The 23,995-nt window shown below is 28.9% G+C and overlaps 5 protein-coding genes across 5 annotated transcripts; 1 reads left to right on the plus strand and 4 right to left on the minus strand.

Moving 5' to 3' along the window:
• The first annotated feature begins 476 nt into the window (after positions 1 to 476).
• On the plus strand, positions 477 to 2,536 carry LOC101513086 (uncharacterized). The gene is made up of 3 exons (XM_004486609.4): positions 477 to 1,208; positions 1,684 to 1,856; positions 2,076 to 2,536. Exons 1-3 carry the CDS (start codon positions 504 to 506, stop codon positions 2,215 to 2,217), a joined length of 1,020 nt encoding a protein of 339 aa, XP_004486666.2. The 5' UTR covers positions 477 to 503; the 3' UTR covers positions 2,218 to 2,536.
• Positions 2,537 to 3,553: 1,017 nt separating this feature from the next.
• On the minus strand, positions 3,554 to 7,046 carry LOC101512757 (G-type lectin S-receptor-like serine/threonine-protein kinase SD2-5). Its single transcript, XM_004486608.4, has 2 exons — positions 6,753 to 7,046; positions 3,554 to 6,243 (listed from the first exon to the last, which is right to left on the minus strand). Exon 2 carries the CDS (start codon positions 6,234 to 6,236, stop codon positions 3,798 to 3,800), a length of 2,439 nt encoding a protein of 812 aa, XP_004486665.1. The 5' UTR covers positions 6,237 to 6,243; positions 6,753 to 7,046; the 3' UTR covers positions 3,554 to 3,797.
• Positions 7,047 to 11,583: 4,537 nt separating this feature from the next.
• Positions 11,584 to 13,058, minus strand: LOC101512437 (protein LURP-one-related 5-like). Its single transcript, XM_004486607.4, has 2 exons — positions 12,689 to 13,058; positions 11,584 to 12,235 (listed from the first exon to the last, which is right to left on the minus strand). Exons 1-2 carry the CDS (start codon positions 12,938 to 12,940, stop codon positions 11,825 to 11,827), a joined length of 663 nt encoding a protein of 220 aa, XP_004486664.1. The 5' UTR covers positions 12,941 to 13,058; the 3' UTR covers positions 11,584 to 11,824.
• Positions 13,059 to 16,932: 3,874 nt separating this feature from the next.
• LOC101512109 (pseudo histidine-containing phosphotransfer protein 6) lies at positions 16,933 to 17,855 on the minus strand. Its single transcript, XM_004486606.4, has 3 exons — positions 17,571 to 17,855; positions 17,292 to 17,499; positions 16,933 to 17,208 (listed from the first exon to the last, which is right to left on the minus strand). The coding sequence occupies exons 1-3, from the start codon at positions 17,768 to 17,770 to the stop codon at positions 17,152 to 17,154; spliced, it is 465 nt and encodes a 154-aa protein (XP_004486663.1). The 5' UTR covers positions 17,771 to 17,855; the 3' UTR covers positions 16,933 to 17,151.
• Positions 17,856 to 21,884: 4,029 nt separating this feature from the next.
• On the minus strand, positions 21,885 to 23,775 carry LOC101511794 (SNF1-related protein kinase regulatory subunit gamma-like PV42a). The gene is made up of 3 exons (XM_004486605.4): positions 23,225 to 23,775; positions 22,795 to 23,152; positions 21,885 to 22,362 (listed from the first exon to the last, which is right to left on the minus strand). Exons 1-3 carry the CDS (start codon positions 23,725 to 23,727, stop codon positions 22,012 to 22,014), a joined length of 1,212 nt encoding a protein of 403 aa, XP_004486662.2. The 5' UTR covers positions 23,728 to 23,775; the 3' UTR covers positions 21,885 to 22,011.
• Between the last annotated feature and the right edge of the window lie 220 nt (positions 23,776 to 23,995).

The following is a 23,995-nucleotide window of genomic DNA, read 5'->3' on the forward strand; positions in this document are numbered from 1 at the left end:
AATATATTCAATATTAGTAATTAATTATTAATTTATTAGAGAGAAGAGTTAAACATGATTTTATTATCACTTTAACTTTTTAAAATCACTTTAGGACTCCATGTCAATTAATATTTAATTAATGATCCAACTATCCCTCGTCTCACTTACAAATAAATTTACATTTATTTCTTGAAAAGTACTAACCAAACTTGAACCCCAACTTACACATTTGAAATTTATTTTTTTCCTATTAGAACAATCCCTAGTGTTTTGATATTCGTAATCTTTTACTATCCTAAAAATAAAATACAAATAACAAGAAGTAATTAAAAAATTAATATATTTAACCTTAACTTTTAATTAAATATCAATATTTCAATTATTATTTTTTATTTATAGTTTATTGAGAAGAACATATATATTTTCTAGTATTAATGCCGCCATATATACACCGATTGATAATGAATAAAAATAAGTCACGTCACCTTTTATTTCGTTCTCAAAGTCTGATGAATTGATGTATGTTTGTGCCTTCTCTTTTATTCTCTTCTTTCACTCACTCACTCTTCTATTCTCTTCTCTTCTCTATAACACACTCACTTTCTCTTAATTCTCTTTCTATACTATCACACCTACCTTTGCATGCACCAAAAAACATGTTACTTAGAAGCTATAGCTCACCAATTCTAAGTTCTTTCCTTCCCCATTCAATGGAATCATCAAATGAACAACAACTCAATCGCCACCTTCATAGAACACTTACAACTCCAAAACATAACTTACCCTACAAAAAACATCATAGTCAAACCCCTTCAACACATAGTAACATTCTTAAACATCATCATCATGAGATTATTGTGGAAGAAGAAGAACAAAAAACAGAACAAAAATTTTACAAGAAAAAAACAACACCTTCAATAAGAGAACTGTTTTCAAGCTCTGGTTTAGATAAACAAGTTTTGGATGGTGGTGTGGGGAGGAAAGTTGGAAAGATGCAAACTTTAGTAATGGGTGATGGTGGAATGGGGTGTGATGGTGGAAGGATTTGTGGTGGTTGTAATGGTAATGGAAGAGATTCAGGTGGTGGAAATGGAAATGGAAATGGAAATGGTTGGGAAAATAATAATTATGGTAGAGATGAAACTGATGCTTATTATCATAATATGATTCAAGCAAACCCAAATAATGCTCTTTTACTTGGAAATTATGCTAAGTTTTTGTTCAAGGTAATTAATTTGGTTTTTTGAGTCAACAAAATGGCTAATTAATTTACTTGGAAATTATTACCATATTTTTTTGGAATTAGATAAGTGAAACCGTCGCAAATATCTTAATCATTTTATCAAAATTGGACGATACAGATTTCATAGAAGATTTTTTTTTAAATTATTATTTTAGACTTTAAAATATAGATCATTTAATCTTTATGTGACTGTAATTATATGCAATCACAAGGTTGTATCTTCACATAATTCGGATAACAAGGTAGAACCAAAAGTTTGACTCTTATTTTTCAAATCAAATTCTAATTTACAATATATAAATAATTGAATATCAATAGGTAGGTAGAATATACTGTAATTGGATCATATTGGAAAATTAAATGCAAAGAAAAGTATAGTCTATTATAATTAAGTTATATGCTTGTCACGTTTCTATTGTTATATTTCTGATATATATTCAATTTGTGAAATATAATAGGTTCGTGGAAATTATGGTAAAGCAGAAGAGTATCTTGAAAGAGCCATTTTGGTTAACCCTGAAGATTCAGATATTTTATCCCTTTATGCTGATTTAATATGGAAAACAGAGAAGAATGCTGATCGAGCTGAACTCTATTTTGATCGAGCTATTAAAAGTGATCCAGATGATTGGTAAGATAAATTCTAATCAATATAAAAAATCATAAGCATTTTTTTTTTAAAATGTGGCAATTTTTTCTACATACAAGTTATTTAATCTGTTAAAATGTTAGTCATTAGTCACATCCAAGAATATTTTATTTTGGACGTTTTGTTTCCTAATTGAACAAATTTTTTTCTTGGTTGATATAAAAACTAATAATGTGTAAATTAATATTATTGTGACGTCAGCTATGTCCTGGCTTCATATGCAAAATTTCTGTGGGATGTTGAAGAAGATGAGGAAAATGACTTTCAACATAAGAACCATACATATTCATCTCACCTCTTTCAAGGAAGTAATGGTCTTTCTCATGTTACTGCAGCCTCTTAGATCTTCTTACCTCTGTTTCTTAGTGAAGTTGGATATCTTGTTACACAAATCACACACTTTTTCATCTCTTGGAGTATGGTTGATTTATTAGAGATGATATTTTAGTTGTAAATAGCTTATGTTATGTCATAAATAAGAGAATGTAAAGCTGTGTCTGTTGTATGATAGTGAAGGAATTGAAATTTTGGTAGTAATAATGGAAGAAAAAAGCAGCCTTTCATGGATTTTGAATCCTCAATAATTCTATTGCGTTCTCACATTTGTTGTACCATACAATAGTCGTAGAAGATTCAAGTTGAAGGTAAATATATTAAGTCTCCACCATGTGTCCAAAAAGAAGCAAACATTTATTCATCATATCTCATATTTCCCTCATAATCTGGCATAGGATTTACACCACACTAGCCATGGGAAAACAAATATTTGTTCATCATATCTTATATTTCCCTCATAGGTGTATTCATCTATATGTAATAATTAATTTATATGTGCTTGGATGTTATAATCATCAATAAATAAACATTGATTAGTAATTAATCTTCAGTATAGTGTTGTAGTTATAAGAATTATTAGATTTAAAAAATGAAATTTATCTCTTTAAATCTAAGAATTTCAGTAGCTGCAACTTTAAAAGAATTAAGTCTCATATTTACTCACGTAGTAAAAATTTCTTATGGTTAGACATCTAAATTTTTTTACAGCATTTATATCATAGATCAAAAGATTCACATTAAACTTCAAAGTTCATATTTACTTAATGGTCAGAATTCTTCTTGAATTCTAAAGTGATTGCATGGAATCTATTTCTCTTTTTTGGTCTTAATCTATTTCTCTAAATGTGAAATTCCGGTCCTCATTCTCCCTCTCTCAAAATTGTATAAAACTCTATCTAATGAAATCTAAAGCTTAAATGGGGACAACTAAATTTGTCTTTTTTTGTTTTTCTAATTTGCAACCATATCTTGATCACATGGTTCAAGTGTTTTCTCATGCTCAGTGCGTGACAACAACATGCTTAAAATAAAATATTTGCTTTAAGATAACATTAAGTATTACACCGCAGGAAAAAAAGAAAAGATATATTAGTATTCATTCATGTGACTTTTGAACTTTCAACAACTTAAACCCATGAAACATATAGCCAAAAAATAAGGGAGAGAAGATCACATGATCATATTCACAAGTCAGAATAGAACAGAAAAAGTTGAATTTCATTATGTATTCATTTCAATAATTCAAATTAATTTCATACAGGTTCTAAATCGAAAATATTAGAAGATCAATTCCAATTCAAAAGAATATAAATACAAAAACCCAAAAGAAAGTACACATACTGTTTGATTTCAAAGTTCGAGAAATTCTATTTATATCTCTGACTACAAAACAACTACATTACTTTTCTATTATGATTTAAAAGTAGAGTTTATAGTACAGTATACTTATATTTAAATACTCGCTACTGCTCAAATGACTTAACCACTTATCGCTAACTATGAGTAAGATCCAATAAACATAAAAATTAAACATGCATGATAAAAGAAACAAAATGTGCATGCATGAATCATCTCCATATAGTTAACTCATCTTGGTCCTGATAACTGAACACAGGACAAGGGAACATTACTAAAAAAACTAGCTTGTCCTGATGAAGTAGCTTCTCCACTACTCATTTTCAAGAAAGCTGAAAAAGTACTTGAATGTAATAAAGATGGTGGATCAGGTATATGACACAAACCTTCAAGCATTTGAGCCACCTTACTCATACAAGGTCTCAAATTCATATCATCTTGTATACACCAAAGAGCAATTTTAATAGCATTCTCAACTCTTTCATCTTTATCATCAATATCGATTTTTTTATCAACAACGTCTCTAAGTTTCCCTTCCTCCATCATTCTTGATACATAAGAAGGAAAATGTGCTTTCTCTGCTCCTTCCCATTGATCATAGTTTTTCCTTCCACCAACAATCTCAAGCAAAAGCATTCCATAGCTGAACACATCACTCTTCTCTGAAATTGCATAGTTAGTTATCCATTCTGGCGCTAGATATCCTCTTGTTCCCCTTAAAGTTGTGAAAACATGGCTTTGTTCTCTGCTCATTAGTTTCGCCAATCCAAAATCTGATACCTTAGACATGAAGTTATCATCAAGAAGAACATTTTGTGGTTTGATATCACAATGTATGATCCTAACTTCACACTCTTCATGAAGATAGGCTAATCCCTTTGCAGTACCTATTGCAATGTTGTACCTTGTATCCCAAGTTAACAACAAAGTGTTTTCACTGTTTTTGAAGATCCATTTATCCAAAGAACCTCTTGCCAAGTATTCATACACAAGAAGCCGGTGAGGACCTTCGGCGCAAAACCCTTTAAGCTTCACAAGATGAACATGATGAATACTTCCGATTATCGATACTTCTGCTTTGAACTCTTTTGCTCCTTGTCCAACTCCTTCCAATTTTTTCACTGCCAATTGTGTGTCATCTTCAAGTACACCTAGATACACTGATCCAAAACCTCCTTCACCAATTTTTGTAGAGAAATCCTTAGTTGCTCTAGCAAGTGTACTATAAGTAAAACGTGCCGGCATACTAGAGAGACTATCAAAGAATTCATCTTCCTCTAATTTGTCTTCATGATACTCATCAAAATTCTTCTTTTTGTAGTAGCACCAAAATCCAGTTAAAAGACCAACTATAACAAGAACAGTGAGAATCACTATGAGAAAAACTAGCAGCATGTTCTTTTTTCCACTACTATTCTTTCCATCATTCTCAACATTATCAGTTGAAATCTTCATATATGAAATATAACCACCATTGCTACCTTTAAATCTTTGAAAGCTACCAGTTTGATCAAAATGAAAGCAACTACCAGTACTGTTTTCATAGAAAAGCACAAGGCAAGAACAGTTTCTTACACAAGCTTCTTTACATGAATTCAGTGTTGATTTCAAAACAGGTGCATCATACTTAAGTGCAAAATAATCAAGATCTTCACCAACATACAAAAGTTCTGTTGAGCTAGAGCAGGTTGAGATGTTAGGAGGTTTGCAATTGAAACGCGACCGAAGAAGCGAAGGACATTCACACCAGTTCTCAAAGAAGCAAACATAGTAAGGATCACAAGGCTCAGGAATACCACAAGGGTCTTGTGGTAATTTAAAAACCTCAGGGTTAGTAGACTTTCCTTTGTTAAGATCATAAAAAGATATTGCACCATTTGGATCCAAAATAGCAGCAAAAAATGACTTAGGATCTGAATTATCAGAGAATAAAATTTTCCAAACCAAACCACCACTTTTGTCATAAAAGTTAAATGAATTAGATACCAAAGAAGCATAGTGAACTTTACCTTTTGTTACATTATTTTTTGAAGTTCTACTAACTTCTGTCATTAAAGACCAATACAATTGTGGTTTTTCAAAACCTGCATAAAGAACCAAATCACCATCTATATAACCAAGGTAATGAAACAAGTTCAATCTGTTAGGGAAACTTTTAAGACTCATTCCTTCAACAAAGGATTGACCAGCCAAAAGGGTATCTGTAGGATGGTTAAAACTTTGCCAAATTGGTGACCCTTTTTCTCCAAACATAACCAAATTCCCTGAATCCAACAATTCCATATCCCTCACTTTTTGTCCAATTGTTTTTGTTTCCCAAACCAAACCATTCCCACTTTCCAAATAAACATTGCCATTATGATCAAAAACAAATTTATCAGAATCTCTAACAAGTAAACCTCTATTGGCAGTCCAAACCACTTTGTAGCTACTCAAATGAATGACAACTAAAACAAACAATGAAACATCAAGAGTTGTAAAGAATCCAAAAGCAAAAGCTGAGTTGTTGGATAGCAAGAAGAAACCATTATGGTTGTTCCAATCCAAACGTGATGCACTAAATCCAGGGTATATTTGGTGAATGTGTTGATCATTGGCTTGGCAGGTTCTAAACAGAAGCAGCATCAGCATATACAAAAACAAAGTTCCACTTTTGAATAAGTCCATCATTTCATAACTGCATTTAAACAATGGGTTTTAGGTTAACTATATAATAATTAAAAGAGTAAATAATCATTTTGGTGTTAGAAATTGTAAGTGTTGAACACATTAATCTCTTAAAGTTACAAAATAGCAAATTAGTTCTTCCATCAAAATATTTCTTTAATAATTGTGCATCAAAACCAATAAAAGATGTAGATATTGACTTTAATAGCCTTTGTTGCATAGAAACACAAATATATATAACCCTTAATACTGTTGACAAAAATTGAAAAAATGACCAAATTGATTGATATTTTTTCATTTAACGGGCTACATTAGTATTTCGCAAATTTAATGTACTAATTTGACCTTCCTTATCAATTTCAACGACTTAAATATCTATATACTCAAATAAAATAAAATAAAATAAAATAAAATAAATAATTTTTGAAAGATCAATCAAAATATAAATTTGATAACTGTAGTTTGATATGGTAGAAACATAAATATATAAATCAAAACAACATGAGAGGAAAAGTATACCTTAAATGGAGGGAGATTTTGATGGAAATTAAGATAGGAATTTTGTGTTGGAAATCATGTAAAGATGTTACATACTACTACAGCATAGTCGATTTCCATAAGGAAGAAACAGAAACTATGTAATTTAGGCATGGTATTTTGGTAGACTAAAGAACAAGTAGTATGAGAAGGTTGTGGTGATGGAAATGTATTGTTGAGAAGTTTTAAGCTACTTGATGATGGTAGGGACATTGTAAAGTTGCATTATAGTGGTACGGTAACACGGCTTTCCCCATTTTTGAGGTTATTGTCACATTGTGATTTTCAGTGAATAAGTTCTCCACTTTTTGACTTTTCAAAATTTTCTATATTTATAATGGATTTGGATAACACAAAAATATTTTTTATAAAAACTATATTACACACAAAAAGGTATTTTAGTATGAGGGAGAAAAAAAATTTAAAAGAGATAATTCATATTCTTTTAAGTGTGTGTACTTTTAACTTTTATATTAGAGTTAGTTTATTTTAGTTTCAAATTAGTTATATTAATTGTAAATTATTTAGAGTAGTTGTAAATTGATTGTAATAGTCGTTTTGAGATTATATATAAATGACATCTCATATTTATTGTAATTAATATTTTTTTATTCTATTAATATAATTTATTTCTATTTTTCTCTTTCATACATAATATTAATATTTTATTATTTTAATATTTTAATATTATTTATTAATTTCTAAAAAGATGTTATTATAACAAAAAAAGTTAAATATAATATAGTGAATTAAATTTTTGTAATATAGTGAACTCAAATTAAATTATTTATGGAATAAGTTATCCACATTTAACTTAGACGTATTTCGAACAAAATTAATTTTGATAAAGTGAAGTTATAGAAATAAAAAAAAAGTTATTTATTAAAGAAATTATAAAAATTTGTTAATTATTTATTTTTTTCATATAGTATCTTTAGGATCAGATTGGTTACGATTTAAAAAAATATTATTTTTATTGTTTTAATTATGTTTGTGTATACATTTTTTTTCAAAAATTATTTTATTAAAAAGATAAATTTTACAATGAAAATAATATAATTATTTAAATTGATATTTTAAGAAAATAATTTGTAATAAAGAATTGAATAAAATCCGAAATCTCTATCAAACATTTAATGCTTAAAATATATCTTACTCTAAACCATAAACTTTAACTCATTTTAGGAACGAAGTTAATTTTGTATATTCATATCCTCTTACCATCAAATGTACACCTACTAGAACATAACACAAAATTAATTTTTTTCTAGCAAGATCCTCATACCATTAAATAGTATACCTACCATTATTACTATTTTCAACTACTCTATCTCTCTTTAACAACAATCACCGGTTATTTTTGCTAAAAGGTATAACTAATACACAATCAATGAACTCATGGTACTAAACATTGCTACCCTCACCACCAACCTGCACATTACAGTAACAACAAAAAATCAGAAGAAAAAAAATAACACAATTAATTATTCAGAAGAAAAAAAATCACGCAACGAATAGCTTTGTTAGGAAGTGTGTATTAAAATGACTACGAACACAATATGATATTAATTAGGTATTATCTAAATGACGGAGTCAAATGTGATTTGATAGTTTAAAAATGAATATAAAAATTAGAGTGATAGTAAGTTATTAATTCAACTTTTTTATTTATATAAAATTAATAACTAACTATAACATTAGTCATTTAAAAAATCATTTTAAATAATCTTTTGGTTAAAAATAAATACCTTTCAATAATCTCTTGCAAATTGATACGAAAAGGTAACTAATGACCACACAGATTTCAAATGTTTTCTAACCACTACACTATTTCCTTTTTTGTTTTTTACTCTTGAGATGATGAATGACGTGTGGATTAGAGTGCAGAGTGGTCATCACTTCATGTATTACCTACTTAAGTTATATATTATTTTTTATTGATTATTCTTGACGATAACAAAATAATTAAGCTTGCGTTTTTTTTTATAAAAAAAATAGTTAAAATTAATAATTAGTTATTGATATTTGTTAGAGGAGAAAATTAAACTCATTACCTCTTTTAATATTCCAACTCTCTTAAACCACTTTTTTTTAATCATTTCCAAGTTAGAGGTGTTGATAACTCTATGAATTATCTATTTTTATTTCTAATCCTTTTGAAGAGAAAAAATTTCCAAAAATATTCCAAACTTATGCTTTTTAGTTTAATCTAAATACTAATGTTTTTTTTAAGAATAACTCTTTCGTGAATTTGTTTTCATAATTTGATTGAGTTGAGAGGCAACTTAGAGATTTATGGATTCATTTGTTATGTTTTGATTGTAAGGGTTAGAAGAAAGTCATTTGGATGAGATTTAGCAACCTAACAACACCGTATAATTTATATGTGGTATTTAGACAGTTTCAAATATTTTAGACGCCCTTAAAAATTAGGTGCTTAATAAAAAGAATTATTAAAAATATTAAAAAAGATTATTTAAATTGTTAATAACATTAATAACATAAAAAAAATATGATTCAATTTTTTTTCTTTTTTTCTGTTCAAAACATCTAGGTCCTTTATTTTGTTCATAAAATTTGATCATGTTTATGGATTTTGAACCTTTAAAATATATATATATATATAGGACTAATAGTGCAAGAAGGACTTTTATCCCTTAACATGTTTTAGAGTTCTGTGGTACTCTTAAAAGTAATAAAATATTTTGAGATTTGTGTTGTTGGTCTGTCAACACAGGAATAAAATTAATGCAATACAAAACAAGCGTTATATATTTAAGTTTAAACTTAATTTCACACACGGGGACACATCCTCTACACTCTAGAGCCCATGGTTGGGCGCTTAGAGTGCATTTTTCCATTTTTCCCACTTATTAGAGATTAGAGACGCAATGAAACACACTTGTCTTGCACTGGAGGGCATAAGTTATGTTTGAAAGATTTAAAATTGTAATTTTAACATTTGGAAATAGTCTTTGGCCTTTTTTAAATGTTTCCTACTCTTGGATGATGGCTTGGGAGTGCTAGATTCATTCCATTGAATATCGATCCAAGGCTTTGGGGACAAGATTTGGAGATTCAATGGCCTCATCCATCCTAGTTTATCTCTTATCCTCTCCCTTATTAATTCCATTTTGTGTAATTTGGTTTTTATGTTTGGTTAGAGGTAATACATCTTTCTTAATAAATTTTTGTACTCAATGCTTGATTGGATTAGGATGCCCTGAGGAATTTGGGGTCTTAATTTACTCTAAAGAGGCTTTTACTCAAGGAATTAAGATTAGTCTAATAATGAGAGTTATAAATTCAATTGCATGTAGTTTGCTTGTATTAAGGTTAAGTTTAGTTTGTGTGTACAAGAAAAGGAAAACTAAGGTGATTCAATCTTGCCCGTCATGTATAAGTCAATTGTTTCTAAACGAAAAACTCAAAAATTGATAGTATATTTGCATTGTGATTATTTGTTTTCTATCAATTTAAAAACCCACAAAAAAAACTTGTTATTCTATTCAATAGCTATAACTTAATTGATAAACAAAATTCTAGAAGAAATGATATTCCATGTATAAATTTACTGCTTAGAACGATATTTACCTAAAATCCAACATCTAATTTTTGGTTCAGATGTAGGCAATTGTTGATTTCAACATCAAACCATTGCTATGTTGGATAGCTGCTTTGTTTTTACTCGTATTTTAATTGTTTAGTTTTTGTTCTTGCATTTTCTTTTCTTTGATTTTGTTTTGTTAGGGAATATCAACCACAAACAACAATTAATGATCTTAAAACTAGTATTCTGACTAAAGAAAAGTCTATGGTAGAGTTCATTTTTTCTTTTATTTCAATGTAATCAAAGGTAACAGAATTCAAACTGTTTATAGGTGGTTCCATTCTAAGTATCTAAAGTCGATTAATCGTTTAATTGTAAAATAAAATTATTAAAATTTGGAAATGATAAGGTTGGACATGGACCTTCTCACTTCGTCTGTAGGTATTTTTGTCGATAAATACTTTTTCTCTTAAAATAAGGTTCGACCTCCTAGATCGTCTCATGTTCATGTTGGCGGGTGCGGGTGCAAAATCAAAAGATACCCACTTATTGCTTAATTATTACGAATAAAGTATTAGCACGTGAAATGATAAAGTACTAGTACCTCAAATTATTATTCTATAATATGGAAACAAAATTATTGTCATACATTCAGATTTCATCCTGATTTTATTATTGACAGAGACCAATTCCAATACAACTCTTGTATTTATATATCTAAATTTTCATACATATTTTTTTTTATGTATCACATCACCGATATATCATATATCATTATTTTTATTTCTTTTCATTTCATTTTAAATGATCAAATAATTGTTTGCGTGCATACCAAATTTTTTCCATTATAATACATTGATGACATAATAATTTAAATTTTTTGATATATTTATTCATTATATTATTGTGCATACGACAATCCGCTTCTTCTACACGATAAATAACAACCATTTAATCTCACCCTTAGAATAACTTTCTCTATAAAAAATTCACTAAATACCCAAACTTAACTTCATATGCAAAGTAAATATTCATTCTTACCTCAAACTCCCTCCAATTCTTATTAATTTAGACGTTAAAAGTGTTTATAAATACATTTATGTGAATTGAGCAAACCATCTACAGTGTTTGCCGCCTCTAGTGACAAATAGCTCCAATGTTATTATTTTTTTGACAGCATCGAGCACAGTGATCATTATCACTTTTAAAAAATAAATTAACCTAATACCATGCAAATCAGATCTTATATTGGAGTGACTTAAATACTCAAAAAAAAAATGCTAATTGATTGAGAATAGATAAGCGCAGCTTCATAAATGTGTATTTTTATGAATATAAGATTTACATAGGAAATTGAAAAGGGTTTTCTTTGAAGGGCATGACCCGGAAAAGAAGGGGCAGAGTCTCCCTACGTGAGACACTCGAAAGATTGATTCACGGATTAAATTAAAGAAAGCCCCAGCGTAGTTAACGCAACGCAAATGCATTTGTTTACTCTATCTTCTTAATCTTCTGCAGCAGGGTGCACCGTAGGTTCCGCAGTTACATCATCATCAAAGTAATCGTCACCGCTAATTTGATCAAGGACGAGCACGAATCCCATTGCAAAAGCCGCGTCAAAACCAGGCTTAATGCAAAGAGAGAAAACTTCCTTCCCAAGCATAACACTCGTGGTGGGGTCCACCTTGCGACGAATCTCAGCCACCGATTCCTTCTTCATGTTGAAAATCGTACAACAACGCTGCGAGTAACACCCTTCAATATGGTAGTCCTCACCAGGGCTATCGTACATCTCCACCGTTACTCCCGTACTTGACCGTCCGATAATCGATGATCTCTTCACGCTGAAGATTGGTTTATCATCGTCCATTTTTTCCCCTTTAAAGCCTTCCCACCGTTGATGCAAACTCGGCCTCTGCTTTGCAAAATGATAACTCACTGAGTCCATTCAAATCAATGAAATAGAATACCCCACTTTATGATATCAACATGTAAATGTGTGTTTCATAATCAACGTACAAAAAATTGATTTTTAATTAAATTTAACGGAGAAATCTCCAAATTCTATCTTCAACATAAAATTAATTATAGTAAAAAATATTTAAATTTGTTAAAATTATTTTACATGTTTAGAATCAATTTTATAGCGGAAACAAAATACACTAAATCAGGGATACAAAAAGACCATAATCATTTTTGTCAGAAAAAAAAGACTATATATAATGATTGAGCAATCAAATCAAACAGTTACAACTAATAATGAATCAATAACCTTAAATTAAATCGCATTAAGTTCGATTAGCTAAGTATTCTCAGCGAGTGGACTCGGATTAGAAGGAAAGAGAAAAGGCAGTAATTTGCGGCGTACCTTGCGACGAACGGTGAGGAGGCAGCAGCCGTCGGTATCCATGAGAACGAGTTCGTCAAGGTCGCGACTATTGGGTCCATATGAGTCAACTCGGAAGACAATTTCTCCGTCACAATCATAGACGGCGAAACCATCGCCGGAGAAGAAAAGAGAGGTTTTGAGGACTGTGAAATGGATCTCTTCTTTGAAGATGTATTCGTCTTCTACGACTAAACGATCTTTCATCTTTTCAGGGACAGAGTCAGAAGCCATACAAAGGGTCGTGAAGTTGGAAATAGGGAAGTTAGAACTAAGCTTTTGGCATGTGGATGTGAATGTGAATTATGATGTGGATCTCTATTATTAGTAACGTTATGGGAAAAAGTGTTCTCAATCACTAACTAACCTTCCAATTTATGCTATCTTTTAATTATTAATTATTAGATCATGCTAACATTTAGGCTGTCTAAATATATAATTTTTAATACACTACAAAGAGTCTTTAAAGTATAGGTTCACAAAGATATAAAGATATATATTAGTATTTCTTTTAATAAAGTATAGGTTCACAAAGATATAAAAATACATGTTAGCATTTCTTTTAATTATTATTTTTTATAATAGGATATATATATACTATATTAGTTAGCAATAGAAATGAATCATTATTTATTTGTCTCAATTATTTGTTAGTTTACAATACTAATATATTATTAATTTTTTTTATTAATATATTTTTATTTATTGTATCTCAAATTATCAACTTTTTTACTAATTATAATTAATTAGAGTGTTTGAGTAATTAAAACACATTTTATTATTAAAATCAATGCAACTAACTAATCATTCTTTTTAAAATTATGCATAACTCAAATGAGAATAAGATAATTAATAAATAAATGCTAATGGATCCCTATGAAACATTTGTTAGAAAAATAAATATAAAAATATTTTATTGAAACTTGTGGATTCATAATTAATTTACATAATTGCAAGTTTTCTAGAACAAGACATCCAACTTCACAATATCAACATTTGTCATCTAAATTTACTTCTTGTCTTACCTCAAATTTGAATCCCAATATTAATTAAGGTTATACTAACAAATATCATTAGAATATTTGTTAAGAAAGTTTAAAATATTAATTTTTTCAACTTTCTTAACAAATATTCTAATCATATTTGTTAGTATAACCCTAATTGATATTGGGATTCAAATTTGAGGTAGGACAAGAAGTAAATTTAATACAAAAAATATGTGGTCCATTTAAGTCTTATAAAACTCTAATAATATATATATGTGAGTTATTTTTTAGAATATTTTAACGGATTAAATTTGTATTTTAATATTTTAAAAATATTAAATAAACAATATACAATATTATATATCAATTTATCAAGTTGTTGTATCAATTTTTTTAAAATATCATTTAAATATATAGATTTAAATTATGAGATTAATCTTTAAATTTGTGTGTAAAGATATATCTTTTAAACAAAAACTATAATCGAAATTGAAATATGCATGGCAACCGCATCAAATTAATGTCGGGAGAAAACGAAATATCTGCAAAGTTGATGTGACAGGAATTGTTTAGGTGTAAGGTTTCAAACTTTGATTTGTTTAACTGTTTTTGGTGCATGATTTTGTTTTAATTTTTTTTTCTCTTAATATTCTTGTATTACGAGATTATGGACATTATAGAACAGCCAGTCATAGAAATACAAAAAAAAAAAAATATATTCAGTTTAGTTGATTTAACAAGTGTGGCCAAGTTCATTGACTTGATTATTTTTGGCTATTTTGTTCCACTTGTTCGCCGTCGTTACTTCTAGTTTCCGGAAAAACTTGATGTCCCAATCTCAAGCCAACGTTTGTGTAACTATTTCTATTTTCCTACCCCTATATTTGGAAAAAAATATGATAAAATAAAAAATTGTATGGCAAATGTTGTATATTCCGGAATCTTGTGGCCAACAATAATCATTTCCTTAAAAAAGAATTTATCAATTACTAGCATGTACGTGTCACGTTTCCTTTTATCGGTCTCTCATTTCTTTTATTTCTCTTTTATTCTATATTTCTCTTTTCTTTCTTAGACAAAAATTAATTATATCCCTAGTTCAAGTTAGTTTTTTTTTTAAATAAATAAATAATATTTTTCTTATACCTTTTCATTAAAACTAAATCAAAAGATTTTTTTTTTATTTTAATTTTTTTCTCTCCATTTAAATAACATATGAAATGTATATTTTTTTAAAAGGAAATTGCCTGTACCTTTCCTGACATTATTTGATATGACACTGACACCACATCTAAGTAAAGTAAATGTAATTTTCTTTTTCTTTTTTAATCTTTTTCTTAATCTGTTTTCTATGATAGCTTATATGTTTTAGGAATTGAAATAAACTTTGGTGGTGGGAGCTGGGGAACAATCAATGTCCTTGGCATAACTACCTCTTCAAAGTCCCTACCACCAAACCGAGTAAAAATAAAAGTCCCTACCACCAAATATTAAAGCCATAAAATCCAACTCAAAAGTTCACATGCAAGCTATGCAAACTATCATCATGGTATGCTATTTTTTTGAGGGGGTCACCATCATCAATATCATGGTATGGCTGCTTATGAACGACGAGATTAGTGTGGAGGTGGACCTGTACACCCCCAATATTACTTACACCGTCATATACTGCTGAAAGTCGTGATATTTAACAAGTCAAACACACAAGAGTCCAATTACTTAAGCCATAAACAGCTCGAAAATAGGAGCCCACTTGTTACATATAATTTTTTATATAAAAAAAATCATTTATTAGACTTTTTTAGCATTTAAAAAAAAATATAATTTAAAAACGGTTTAAAGAAGTTTGAATAGGTTTCTATAAAAATTATTTTTTATAATATATTTTTGAAAGAATGATTTTTATTTCCGTTGACAAATATATATATTTTTAAAAAAAAAAATATCTAACAAATAGTCTTTAATTAATTGAATATCAAAATTATATTTTTTTTATATAATTAGTAAGAAACGGGCCTTAGACTTGATACGGAAAATAAAAATAGTAATAATTTTTAATTATTTGACGCGCTTTGTTTTAGTCGATATAATTGAGAGAAAGAGTTAGAGGTTGATGTTGATTGTTGACCCACTCTCTCCTACGTAGCTCTTACTCTTTGCAATCTTAATTATCCCACTTGCTGTTATGTGATTAAAGCGTTACACGAATAAAGCATCACATGAATACTTTTAAGAGAAAGGTTTATAAATGTTATGGATTTAACAACAATGGCAATGCTTGAACTTTTATTAGTGCTTTGGGAAATTCATTTGCTAGATTAATTGTCTTCAGTTGCCACATTGACAACTCTTTGGAATCAATGTGATTTAACTTGTTGTTATATAGTATGCTTTTTGTTTAGACAGATGAATAGCAATTTGGCTATCACAATACATAGTAATACAATCTTATGTTATTCCAAGTCCACATAGCTTTCTTCATACCTTATGTTAGGGCTATAAACTCATCATTAGTTGTTTGACAATTGCAGCATTGATCTCCAATTACAGCTAAACCAAACAATGCAAAAACATAGAACATGTAAAGGATTTCCCGGTATAATTATTTGAGTCCACATAACCCTTCTTTGCCTCTCTTTATTGAACCTTTTTAAAAAAATGTAAACTTGAAGACCAAAAACAATTAATGTTGAGCCTAATGAGTTAGTACTTGATTTATCACAAATCTACCAACCATGCACTAAATTCACTAGAATAAAATAGTGATATATAGCATCAAAAAGTAGCCGCTTCCAATAAACTCCCATAAAAAATTATGTAGCATTGATTCTCATAAATTACAAAATACATATTATGTTATATACGTCTAAATGTGAGAAATGTAATTTTTTAAATGAGATAAAAATATAATATTTTCATGAGAGCTAATAAATGAAATATTGAAATTTTATAAAATGTGGCACGCCAATATAGTTTTTTGCTTTATTGCAAAAATGTCACCGGATTAACTTTTTTAATATATTATTTTAAGCTGGTTGTATAAATAATTAACTTAAAAGGTGGCACATCAATTTAAAATTTCAAGTTACTGCAAAAATTGTTACTGCGCGTACGCTTTTAAGGTAATGATTATCACTATTCACTAGATTCACTACAATCGATTTAAAAATTATATTTTTATTATATGATTATGCACTAGTGAAGGACATATGAACTGATCATAGTAAAACTAACATCAAATGACCTCTATTAATGAATCCATTTTCATTGAACTGCAAGATGAAGTAGCTAGGATGGCACTATTTACACGAGAGAATTGAAAACAAGAGAGAGAGGCATTGATGAGCATACAGAAACCAAGAAGAGCTTGAATATTTGTGTCTAAAACTATAAAGGCATGCATGCCATTAGCCTAACAAAACTAGTAAGAAGAAAAATGAAAAATGAAAAATGTTATACTTATTGATTCTGCATAGGATATCTCACTCCTGCTGCCAAAGCACGTTGCTGCTCAATCTGAACATAAGCATAAAATGAATCGTAAATTAGTATGAGTATATGAAAAAATATAATGAAAAGGAATGGAAGTAATAGTTTACTTGAAAGAGTTCATGCAATTTATTCTTAAGATAGCAATATTCATGTTCAAGCATCTCCAAGGCTCGCAAGCACCCAGCACGGTTAGTAGCTGAACGAAACGCAATGCAAACGGTAGTGACTCTCTTAGCACCAATGCTTGAGCTGCTACCAATTAACTGATTCAAATGTATTTCAATTTTCTTATAGTCCGATAACTCTCTATCCGTTCTGCAATATTTCATAGATTAATTAATAATAAGTAGTATATATTAATTACTAGTGTGTATAAGATAGCTTACAGTAATGATCTGAGATTGTTGAGTAGTTTCTCGGACTCATGGAAATAAATGTTGATGACTTGAGAGACGAAGTTAGGGGAGGTGTGATCTTGAAGCTGATGAAGGTGCAAAAATTGCTCGTCCAACACCCCCTCATGGAAAAGAAATGAGAGGAGACGATTCATGTCGGCCAACAATAGGTCCGCACCCAAACCAAGCATCCAAAGAGGGACACCCGTCTTGTCTTTTCTTTACTTTCTTTCTTTTTGCTTTTCTTTGTGTTTCCGCTTCTATTTTTGTCGCCGTAATCGCACTTCTATTTAAACCCTTCCACAAACGACCCCACCTAACTAATTTAATACTTAATACCTACTACCTATTTCCAATTATGCTTTTGCTTTCTCTAATAATATGAAGGTATAATAAGATATATAAAAAGATAAGGATACAATGATATCGTCAAAATAGCATAAACATTTTTCCTACTATGTGTTTGATGTTTATATTATAACAATATTTTATCTTATATTATTGTTTGTAATAAATACAAATTTTAGTTTTAAGTTAATTTTCAATATTTTTCAATTTAAAATATTAGTATAAAATATATATTAAAAATTAGATAAGTAATCAAATAATTTATATTTTAAAAACTCAATGACAACTACCCAATAAATAATTTCAATTTGTTACAAAAAATAATAAATGATTTAATTATTTTATTTTATTTATTTTGTGTTATGTTATAATTGTGATAAAATCATACATGTTTTAAAAAGTGAGTCCGGCTAATAAGTGTTCTTAGGATATTTGTAAAGAAAACCAAAATTAAAAAGTTTTGCTTTAAAAAGAACAAACTTTAAACTTTTAAAAATTTAAAAGTAAAAATTTCAATGCATTTTTAATATAATTTTTTTATTTTTAATTTCTTAACAAGAGTTTCAAAGACACTTGTTATTATTTCCTTTAAAAATATAATATTTTATTTTTAATTTAATATTAAATTTCTATTGTTATTTAATTTATATTTTATTAGATGTTCACTTTAATATTTTATATTCTATTTAAATTACTTTTATCTTATGTCGATGTTTCTAACCGAGCTCGTAGGACAAAGTTCAAGAATAATTGATCATATAATGTGTATTCATCAAACATTTAATTAATACATGATATGATATTTCTTTAAGAATAAAATATAAACAAAAATTATAGTTGACAGGTTTAATATATTTGGTTAATTTTTTTTATCTTGATACAACAATTTTTTCAACTACTAATTTTACTCATATTTTATACTGAATAAAGTAGCTCATATCATATCATATATCTTATTATGACAATTATAATCTTTCCTTTTGTCGTAATTAATTATAAACACTCATTACATATTTTACACATATATATTATGAAAAGTGATAGTGTGGTTATTGTTAATGTGCATGTTAGGGACTTAACAATTTTAAAGTTAAAGTGAAAATTAGGACTAAAATGTCTAATAGAGTTTCGAAAATGCTAAAGAATGTCTTTTTGGACAAAAATTGTTTTATATTTTTCAAAAGCAGTTGTTAAAATATGATCCTTGATCTTGTTGGGTGCTTTAAGTTTTTTTTTCTTTTATTACAAAAACTTTAATTTAAAAAAAAATCAAGATGTAATTAATAATATTTTTTCTTTTATATCTTTACAGATGAAAAAATATACATTAAATAAATTTTATTTTTATTTAGCAAATAAAAAATAAATGAATCTAATTTTATTATTGATTAATATATGCATTCAAATTAAATAAAAAAAACAAAGAAAGTGATTAGTTTAAGAGTAAGGCAGCGATTAGCAAGTGATTTGCAGGAATGAATTGATTATAGTTGTTGGTGGTGAGGAGTGAGGAGAGAGGGAAATGAAGGCGTGCAGATGAGGAAGGAAGTTATCGAGGCAAATGTGGGGTATCTACCTGACCAAATTAAGCGTGTGTGTTTGTTGCTGCTGTGCTGCCTCACTCAACCTCACCTTCTCCCGTTCCGTTCCGTCCCTTCGTGTGTCGTGCGTGCGTCTAACTTTCACTCACCTTTACAATATGCTGCGCTGCTCCCTTCATTCCTCATTCCCACACGACAACTTCCTGCACCCCCTTACTTCTCACTCACCCCACCCCCACCCGGTTTTTCACATTAAATATTACTATTTACTTTCTTAATTTTTTATTCTGCCGAATAATTATAAATTAAATTCATTTACTTAATTAATTGTAAATAAGGATCAGATTTTAAATTAATAATAATAATTATTATTATTATTAAAACTGAAAATAAAATGGAATATGGGATTGGTAACAAAAACTGAAAACCTTGTTCTCTAGTGGAATCGGGAATGTGATGCTGCTTTGAAGTCTGAAACTGTCTGGGGGCGCAGTACTAAGGTAAGGTTCCTCAGAGACAGCTGGTGTAGTGTAGTGAAAAGTTTACCCAAAGGCTGTTCACGTGGAGAAACAAACATGAGACTGAAAAGTGAAAACAATCACATTTCTCTCTTTCTGCTCTAATTTCTAACGGTAATACTGCAAAGCATGGCCGGTACACTTTTCAATTCATCATTCACTTTTATGCCATTAACACCAACCTGGACCCAACTTCACACGCCCGGAAACAACCCTAAAAAAAACTATTGCTTCACTATACAACTTTTTTTTTAATAAAAAATTATTTTTAATTCGTTAACAGCATATGTTATTCTATTGAAAAATTATTGATAAACTCTACTCCACCATATTGACAATTTGATAGGAAAAGAAATCAAAAGACTAATACGATAAATATGAAATATTAATGATATAATAGAAAGCAATAGATAAGGAGAAAATAAAATTTTAAATATATAGAATTTTTTTTAATGTTTATATATTATTGTTATATTTTATTACTTAAAATTGTATAGTTCAATTTAAGCCTCGAATTTCGTCTATGTAAAAATTCTCAAATTCATTTAATTCAACTTAATAATTTAATACTTTAAATTTTAAATAAAGTTGAGTTGGAGCAACATTAATATAATTTTAATTATAATTTAATGGTAAGAGTTTATCTTTATAATCTCAAGTATTAAATTTAAATTAAACATTAGTGTCTATTTTTTTCTTTAAATATTACAATTCTCTTTTTAAAAGAATGTGTTTAAAAGCTATAAATATTTATAGACTTAAAAAGAGTTACCCGTTAAAAAATATTAAATGGTTAACTTGTTAAAAACAAATTATTAAATGAGTACATTTACCCAATTCAATAGTGTGATTTTTGAAGACCATTTGAAAAATTTTAAGGGAAAGAACTTTTGAGGCGACCATACCAATGTCATAGCTAAAAATAAGAAATTGTTAACCATGCTTCTCCAGTCTCCACTCTCCCGTGCCTATATTATTCCATTCCAATAACCAATGCCTTTTGTCTGTCCTCGAATGATTATTGTTTCATTCCCCTTTTGGTTTTGAAATTCCAAATCATCAGTTTTTGTCTTATTGAAGCTTAAACTTTACTTGATCATTTTCAAATAATTGACAAAGCTATGAGCTTGTTAGCTTATGGTGATTATGTTACAAATATAGGTGTGATCACTAATCTCAACGCTCAAGGTTGTTTCTTTTCTTCTTATATAAGTTATCAGCCATATTTGATTGATTATTCAATTGGTTTGGCACATGCCCAACTCAACTTTTAGAACCAGCATTTTAAACAAGCCAACTAAATCATAAAGGTTTAACCATTATTTTATTTTTCTTTGGTACCTAAAACTGTTCCAAAATTTTTAGTTCCCAAATTTTTATAAATTTTAAATTGTAGTACAATTTTTTTTTTATAGATTTTAAATTGTAATTGAACTACAAACTTTTAGCAGTCTACAATTAGAGATTAGAACACAACATGCATCCGCAAACTAAAACTTGGATGGTGAATTTGAGACGAGCTATGCTACTAATAATATTGTAATTTTTAGATTTTATATCTATCTAATATTAAATATTAATTTTAATTTTAATTTTTCTTTATAAAAAATATATTTTTAATATTTTTTAATTTTATTATATAATAATAATATTAATTATAAATAAATATAACTTTTAAATGTATTATATATATATATGAACAGATAAAAATAGAGTCAGATCGAGAAATTCAAACGAAGGATACGTGGACTTAAATTTCATTGCTGATAAAAAAAAATGAAGACCGGTACAAATTTCTCTTACAAAATTTAGACTAATGGTCAATTTTCTTTGTTTATATTTGATTTAATACAAGAGGAAATATGTAAATGCCTCGGTAAAGAAAAACTTGACGATGGTTAGAAAAAAAAAAAAAAGTTTCTTAGCATTTCATATCATTACATAGACCGTATACATTAACTGAGCAAAACATTGATTCAGATAGCTGCAATATTTTCACCAACACAAAACATTCCTTGTAACATATTATGCATCTGAATCTGATAGCAGAGATTGCCTTATAACTCTAATTACATCAGTGAGAGACACAACACCAACAAGCAAACCTTGTTGATCAACCACCCAAATTCGATGAACATGTTTTGTAACCGCCTTATCAATTACCTCATACAAAGTTGATTCAGCATAGCATGTCACAAGCTCCCTTTTAGGGGCACTAATGTCATTTTGTGTATCCGATTTTGTGTACAAAGGACTTGTTGCAATTTGTTCAGTGAATGCCAATGCACTTATTCCCAACCATGATTTCAATGTGTTTATGTAACATCCCCTTAAATCAGTTGCAGATAATGTACCAATAAGTTTCCTGCATCTCCCCTGCAACTAATGATCATTAGTTCCAATCTTTGTATTATATATACATATTATATATGAAAGAGATAAGATAAGCTAACAACGTTAATTAAGAATAGAGATTACCAACTCAATCCATATAAAATTGTATATTGCATTGACACAATTTCATAAACTAAATTTGAAATTTTTAAATAGATCTCTGAATTAAAAATAGATTGTAATTAAGTCACTGAAAATTGATTCAATCCCTTAATTTTTTAATTAGGTCCCTAAATTTTTAAATAATTTATAATTAATTCTCTCCTAAATTATTAAATAGTTTTAATTAGATTCCTTAACTTTTAAATATTTTGTCTTTAGATCCCTAAACTAAATTCAGAGGAGACATGTTAGTAATCCAAATATGAAAATAAAATATTGAAATTTTATTGGAATGAGAATGAGAAAACTTGCATTGACATGTTGCACATGATCATCTTGACTAAGATCAGAAGCTCTAACAATAGGAAGAGCATTCAACATAGCAGCTTTCAAGCACTTGATTCCATCAATGAGTTTTGTTTTGTCAGTGATGGCATAAATCCTTTCAGTTATAGCTCCCAAATCTTGAACAGAGTGTGAATGCAGAGTGTTCTGTAATTCATTGTCACGATCTTTCAAGAACCTTAGAAGGTCCATTTGAGTGAGCATTTGGTAGCTTGAAGAAGTCTCAACAAGTTCAACACCAACTGATATGTTTTCTATTTGACTCTCTGTTGGTACCATAACACGATGCACTCCTTTGCTTAATACTTCCATGCAATCTAACACACTATATATACACATTCATTACTATTCTCTATTAATTTCCCTATCAAGTTAATAATATAAATTAATAACTAACCTTGTATTAGGATTGAGAGTCCACAAGCTAAGACCTTCAAAAGAGTGACCAATGATAGAAGAAACAGGAACAGACATCCTTTGATCAAGATCTTCCGTGGCATCATCACCACCGTTCAAATGATCATCACCAGCAATATGAGCAACAATATCAAGCATAGTAACCATCCCTATATAATGCTTCCTTACAGCTCCCGTTTGTTTATCCGCCTCCACGATCATCGACCCTCCTGCTCCGATCCATTGACCTGGCGGCGCAGCCACCGGAACTGCTACTACATTGTTTGCAACAAGTGTGTTCATTGTTTGTGCAAGTGAAGCTGTGTACGGTACTTCCACTAGTCTTTTTTTATTCATCATTAAATCTTTCACTTTCTTCTCCTTTAGCTTCATACTATCGCTTCGTTCCATTTTTATTGTGTCCTTGTGATCTTTCATTTGATGCTGCATTTTTTTTCGATTAATTATTATTATGTTTCTTGATGGAAATATTTGTGCTCTCATGAGACATCAAATATATAAATTAAATTATATACTAAGTAGTTACACCATATAAAGGATTGAGCATGTTCTAGCTTCTCCTTTAATTTCTTTTGTTTGGTGATATTTTAATACATACGTGTAGTGTTGTGAGAAAAGAAATATTGAGCATGCATGTTGTGCACTTGCCACATACATTTTGTGTACTAGATGACACATCAAAGGCATGATGGATGCAATCACGACACCTTTACAATGTTGCTAGCTAAATTTTTGAATAAGAAGAACACTA

Source organism: Cicer arietinum, chromosome 1 (genome assembly GCF_000331145.2).
Source record: "Cicer arietinum cultivar CDC Frontier isolate Library 1 chromosome 1, Cicar.CDCFrontier_v2.0, whole genome shotgun sequence".
Taxonomy (NCBI): domain Eukaryota; kingdom Viridiplantae; phylum Streptophyta; class Magnoliopsida; order Fabales; family Fabaceae; genus Cicer; species Cicer arietinum.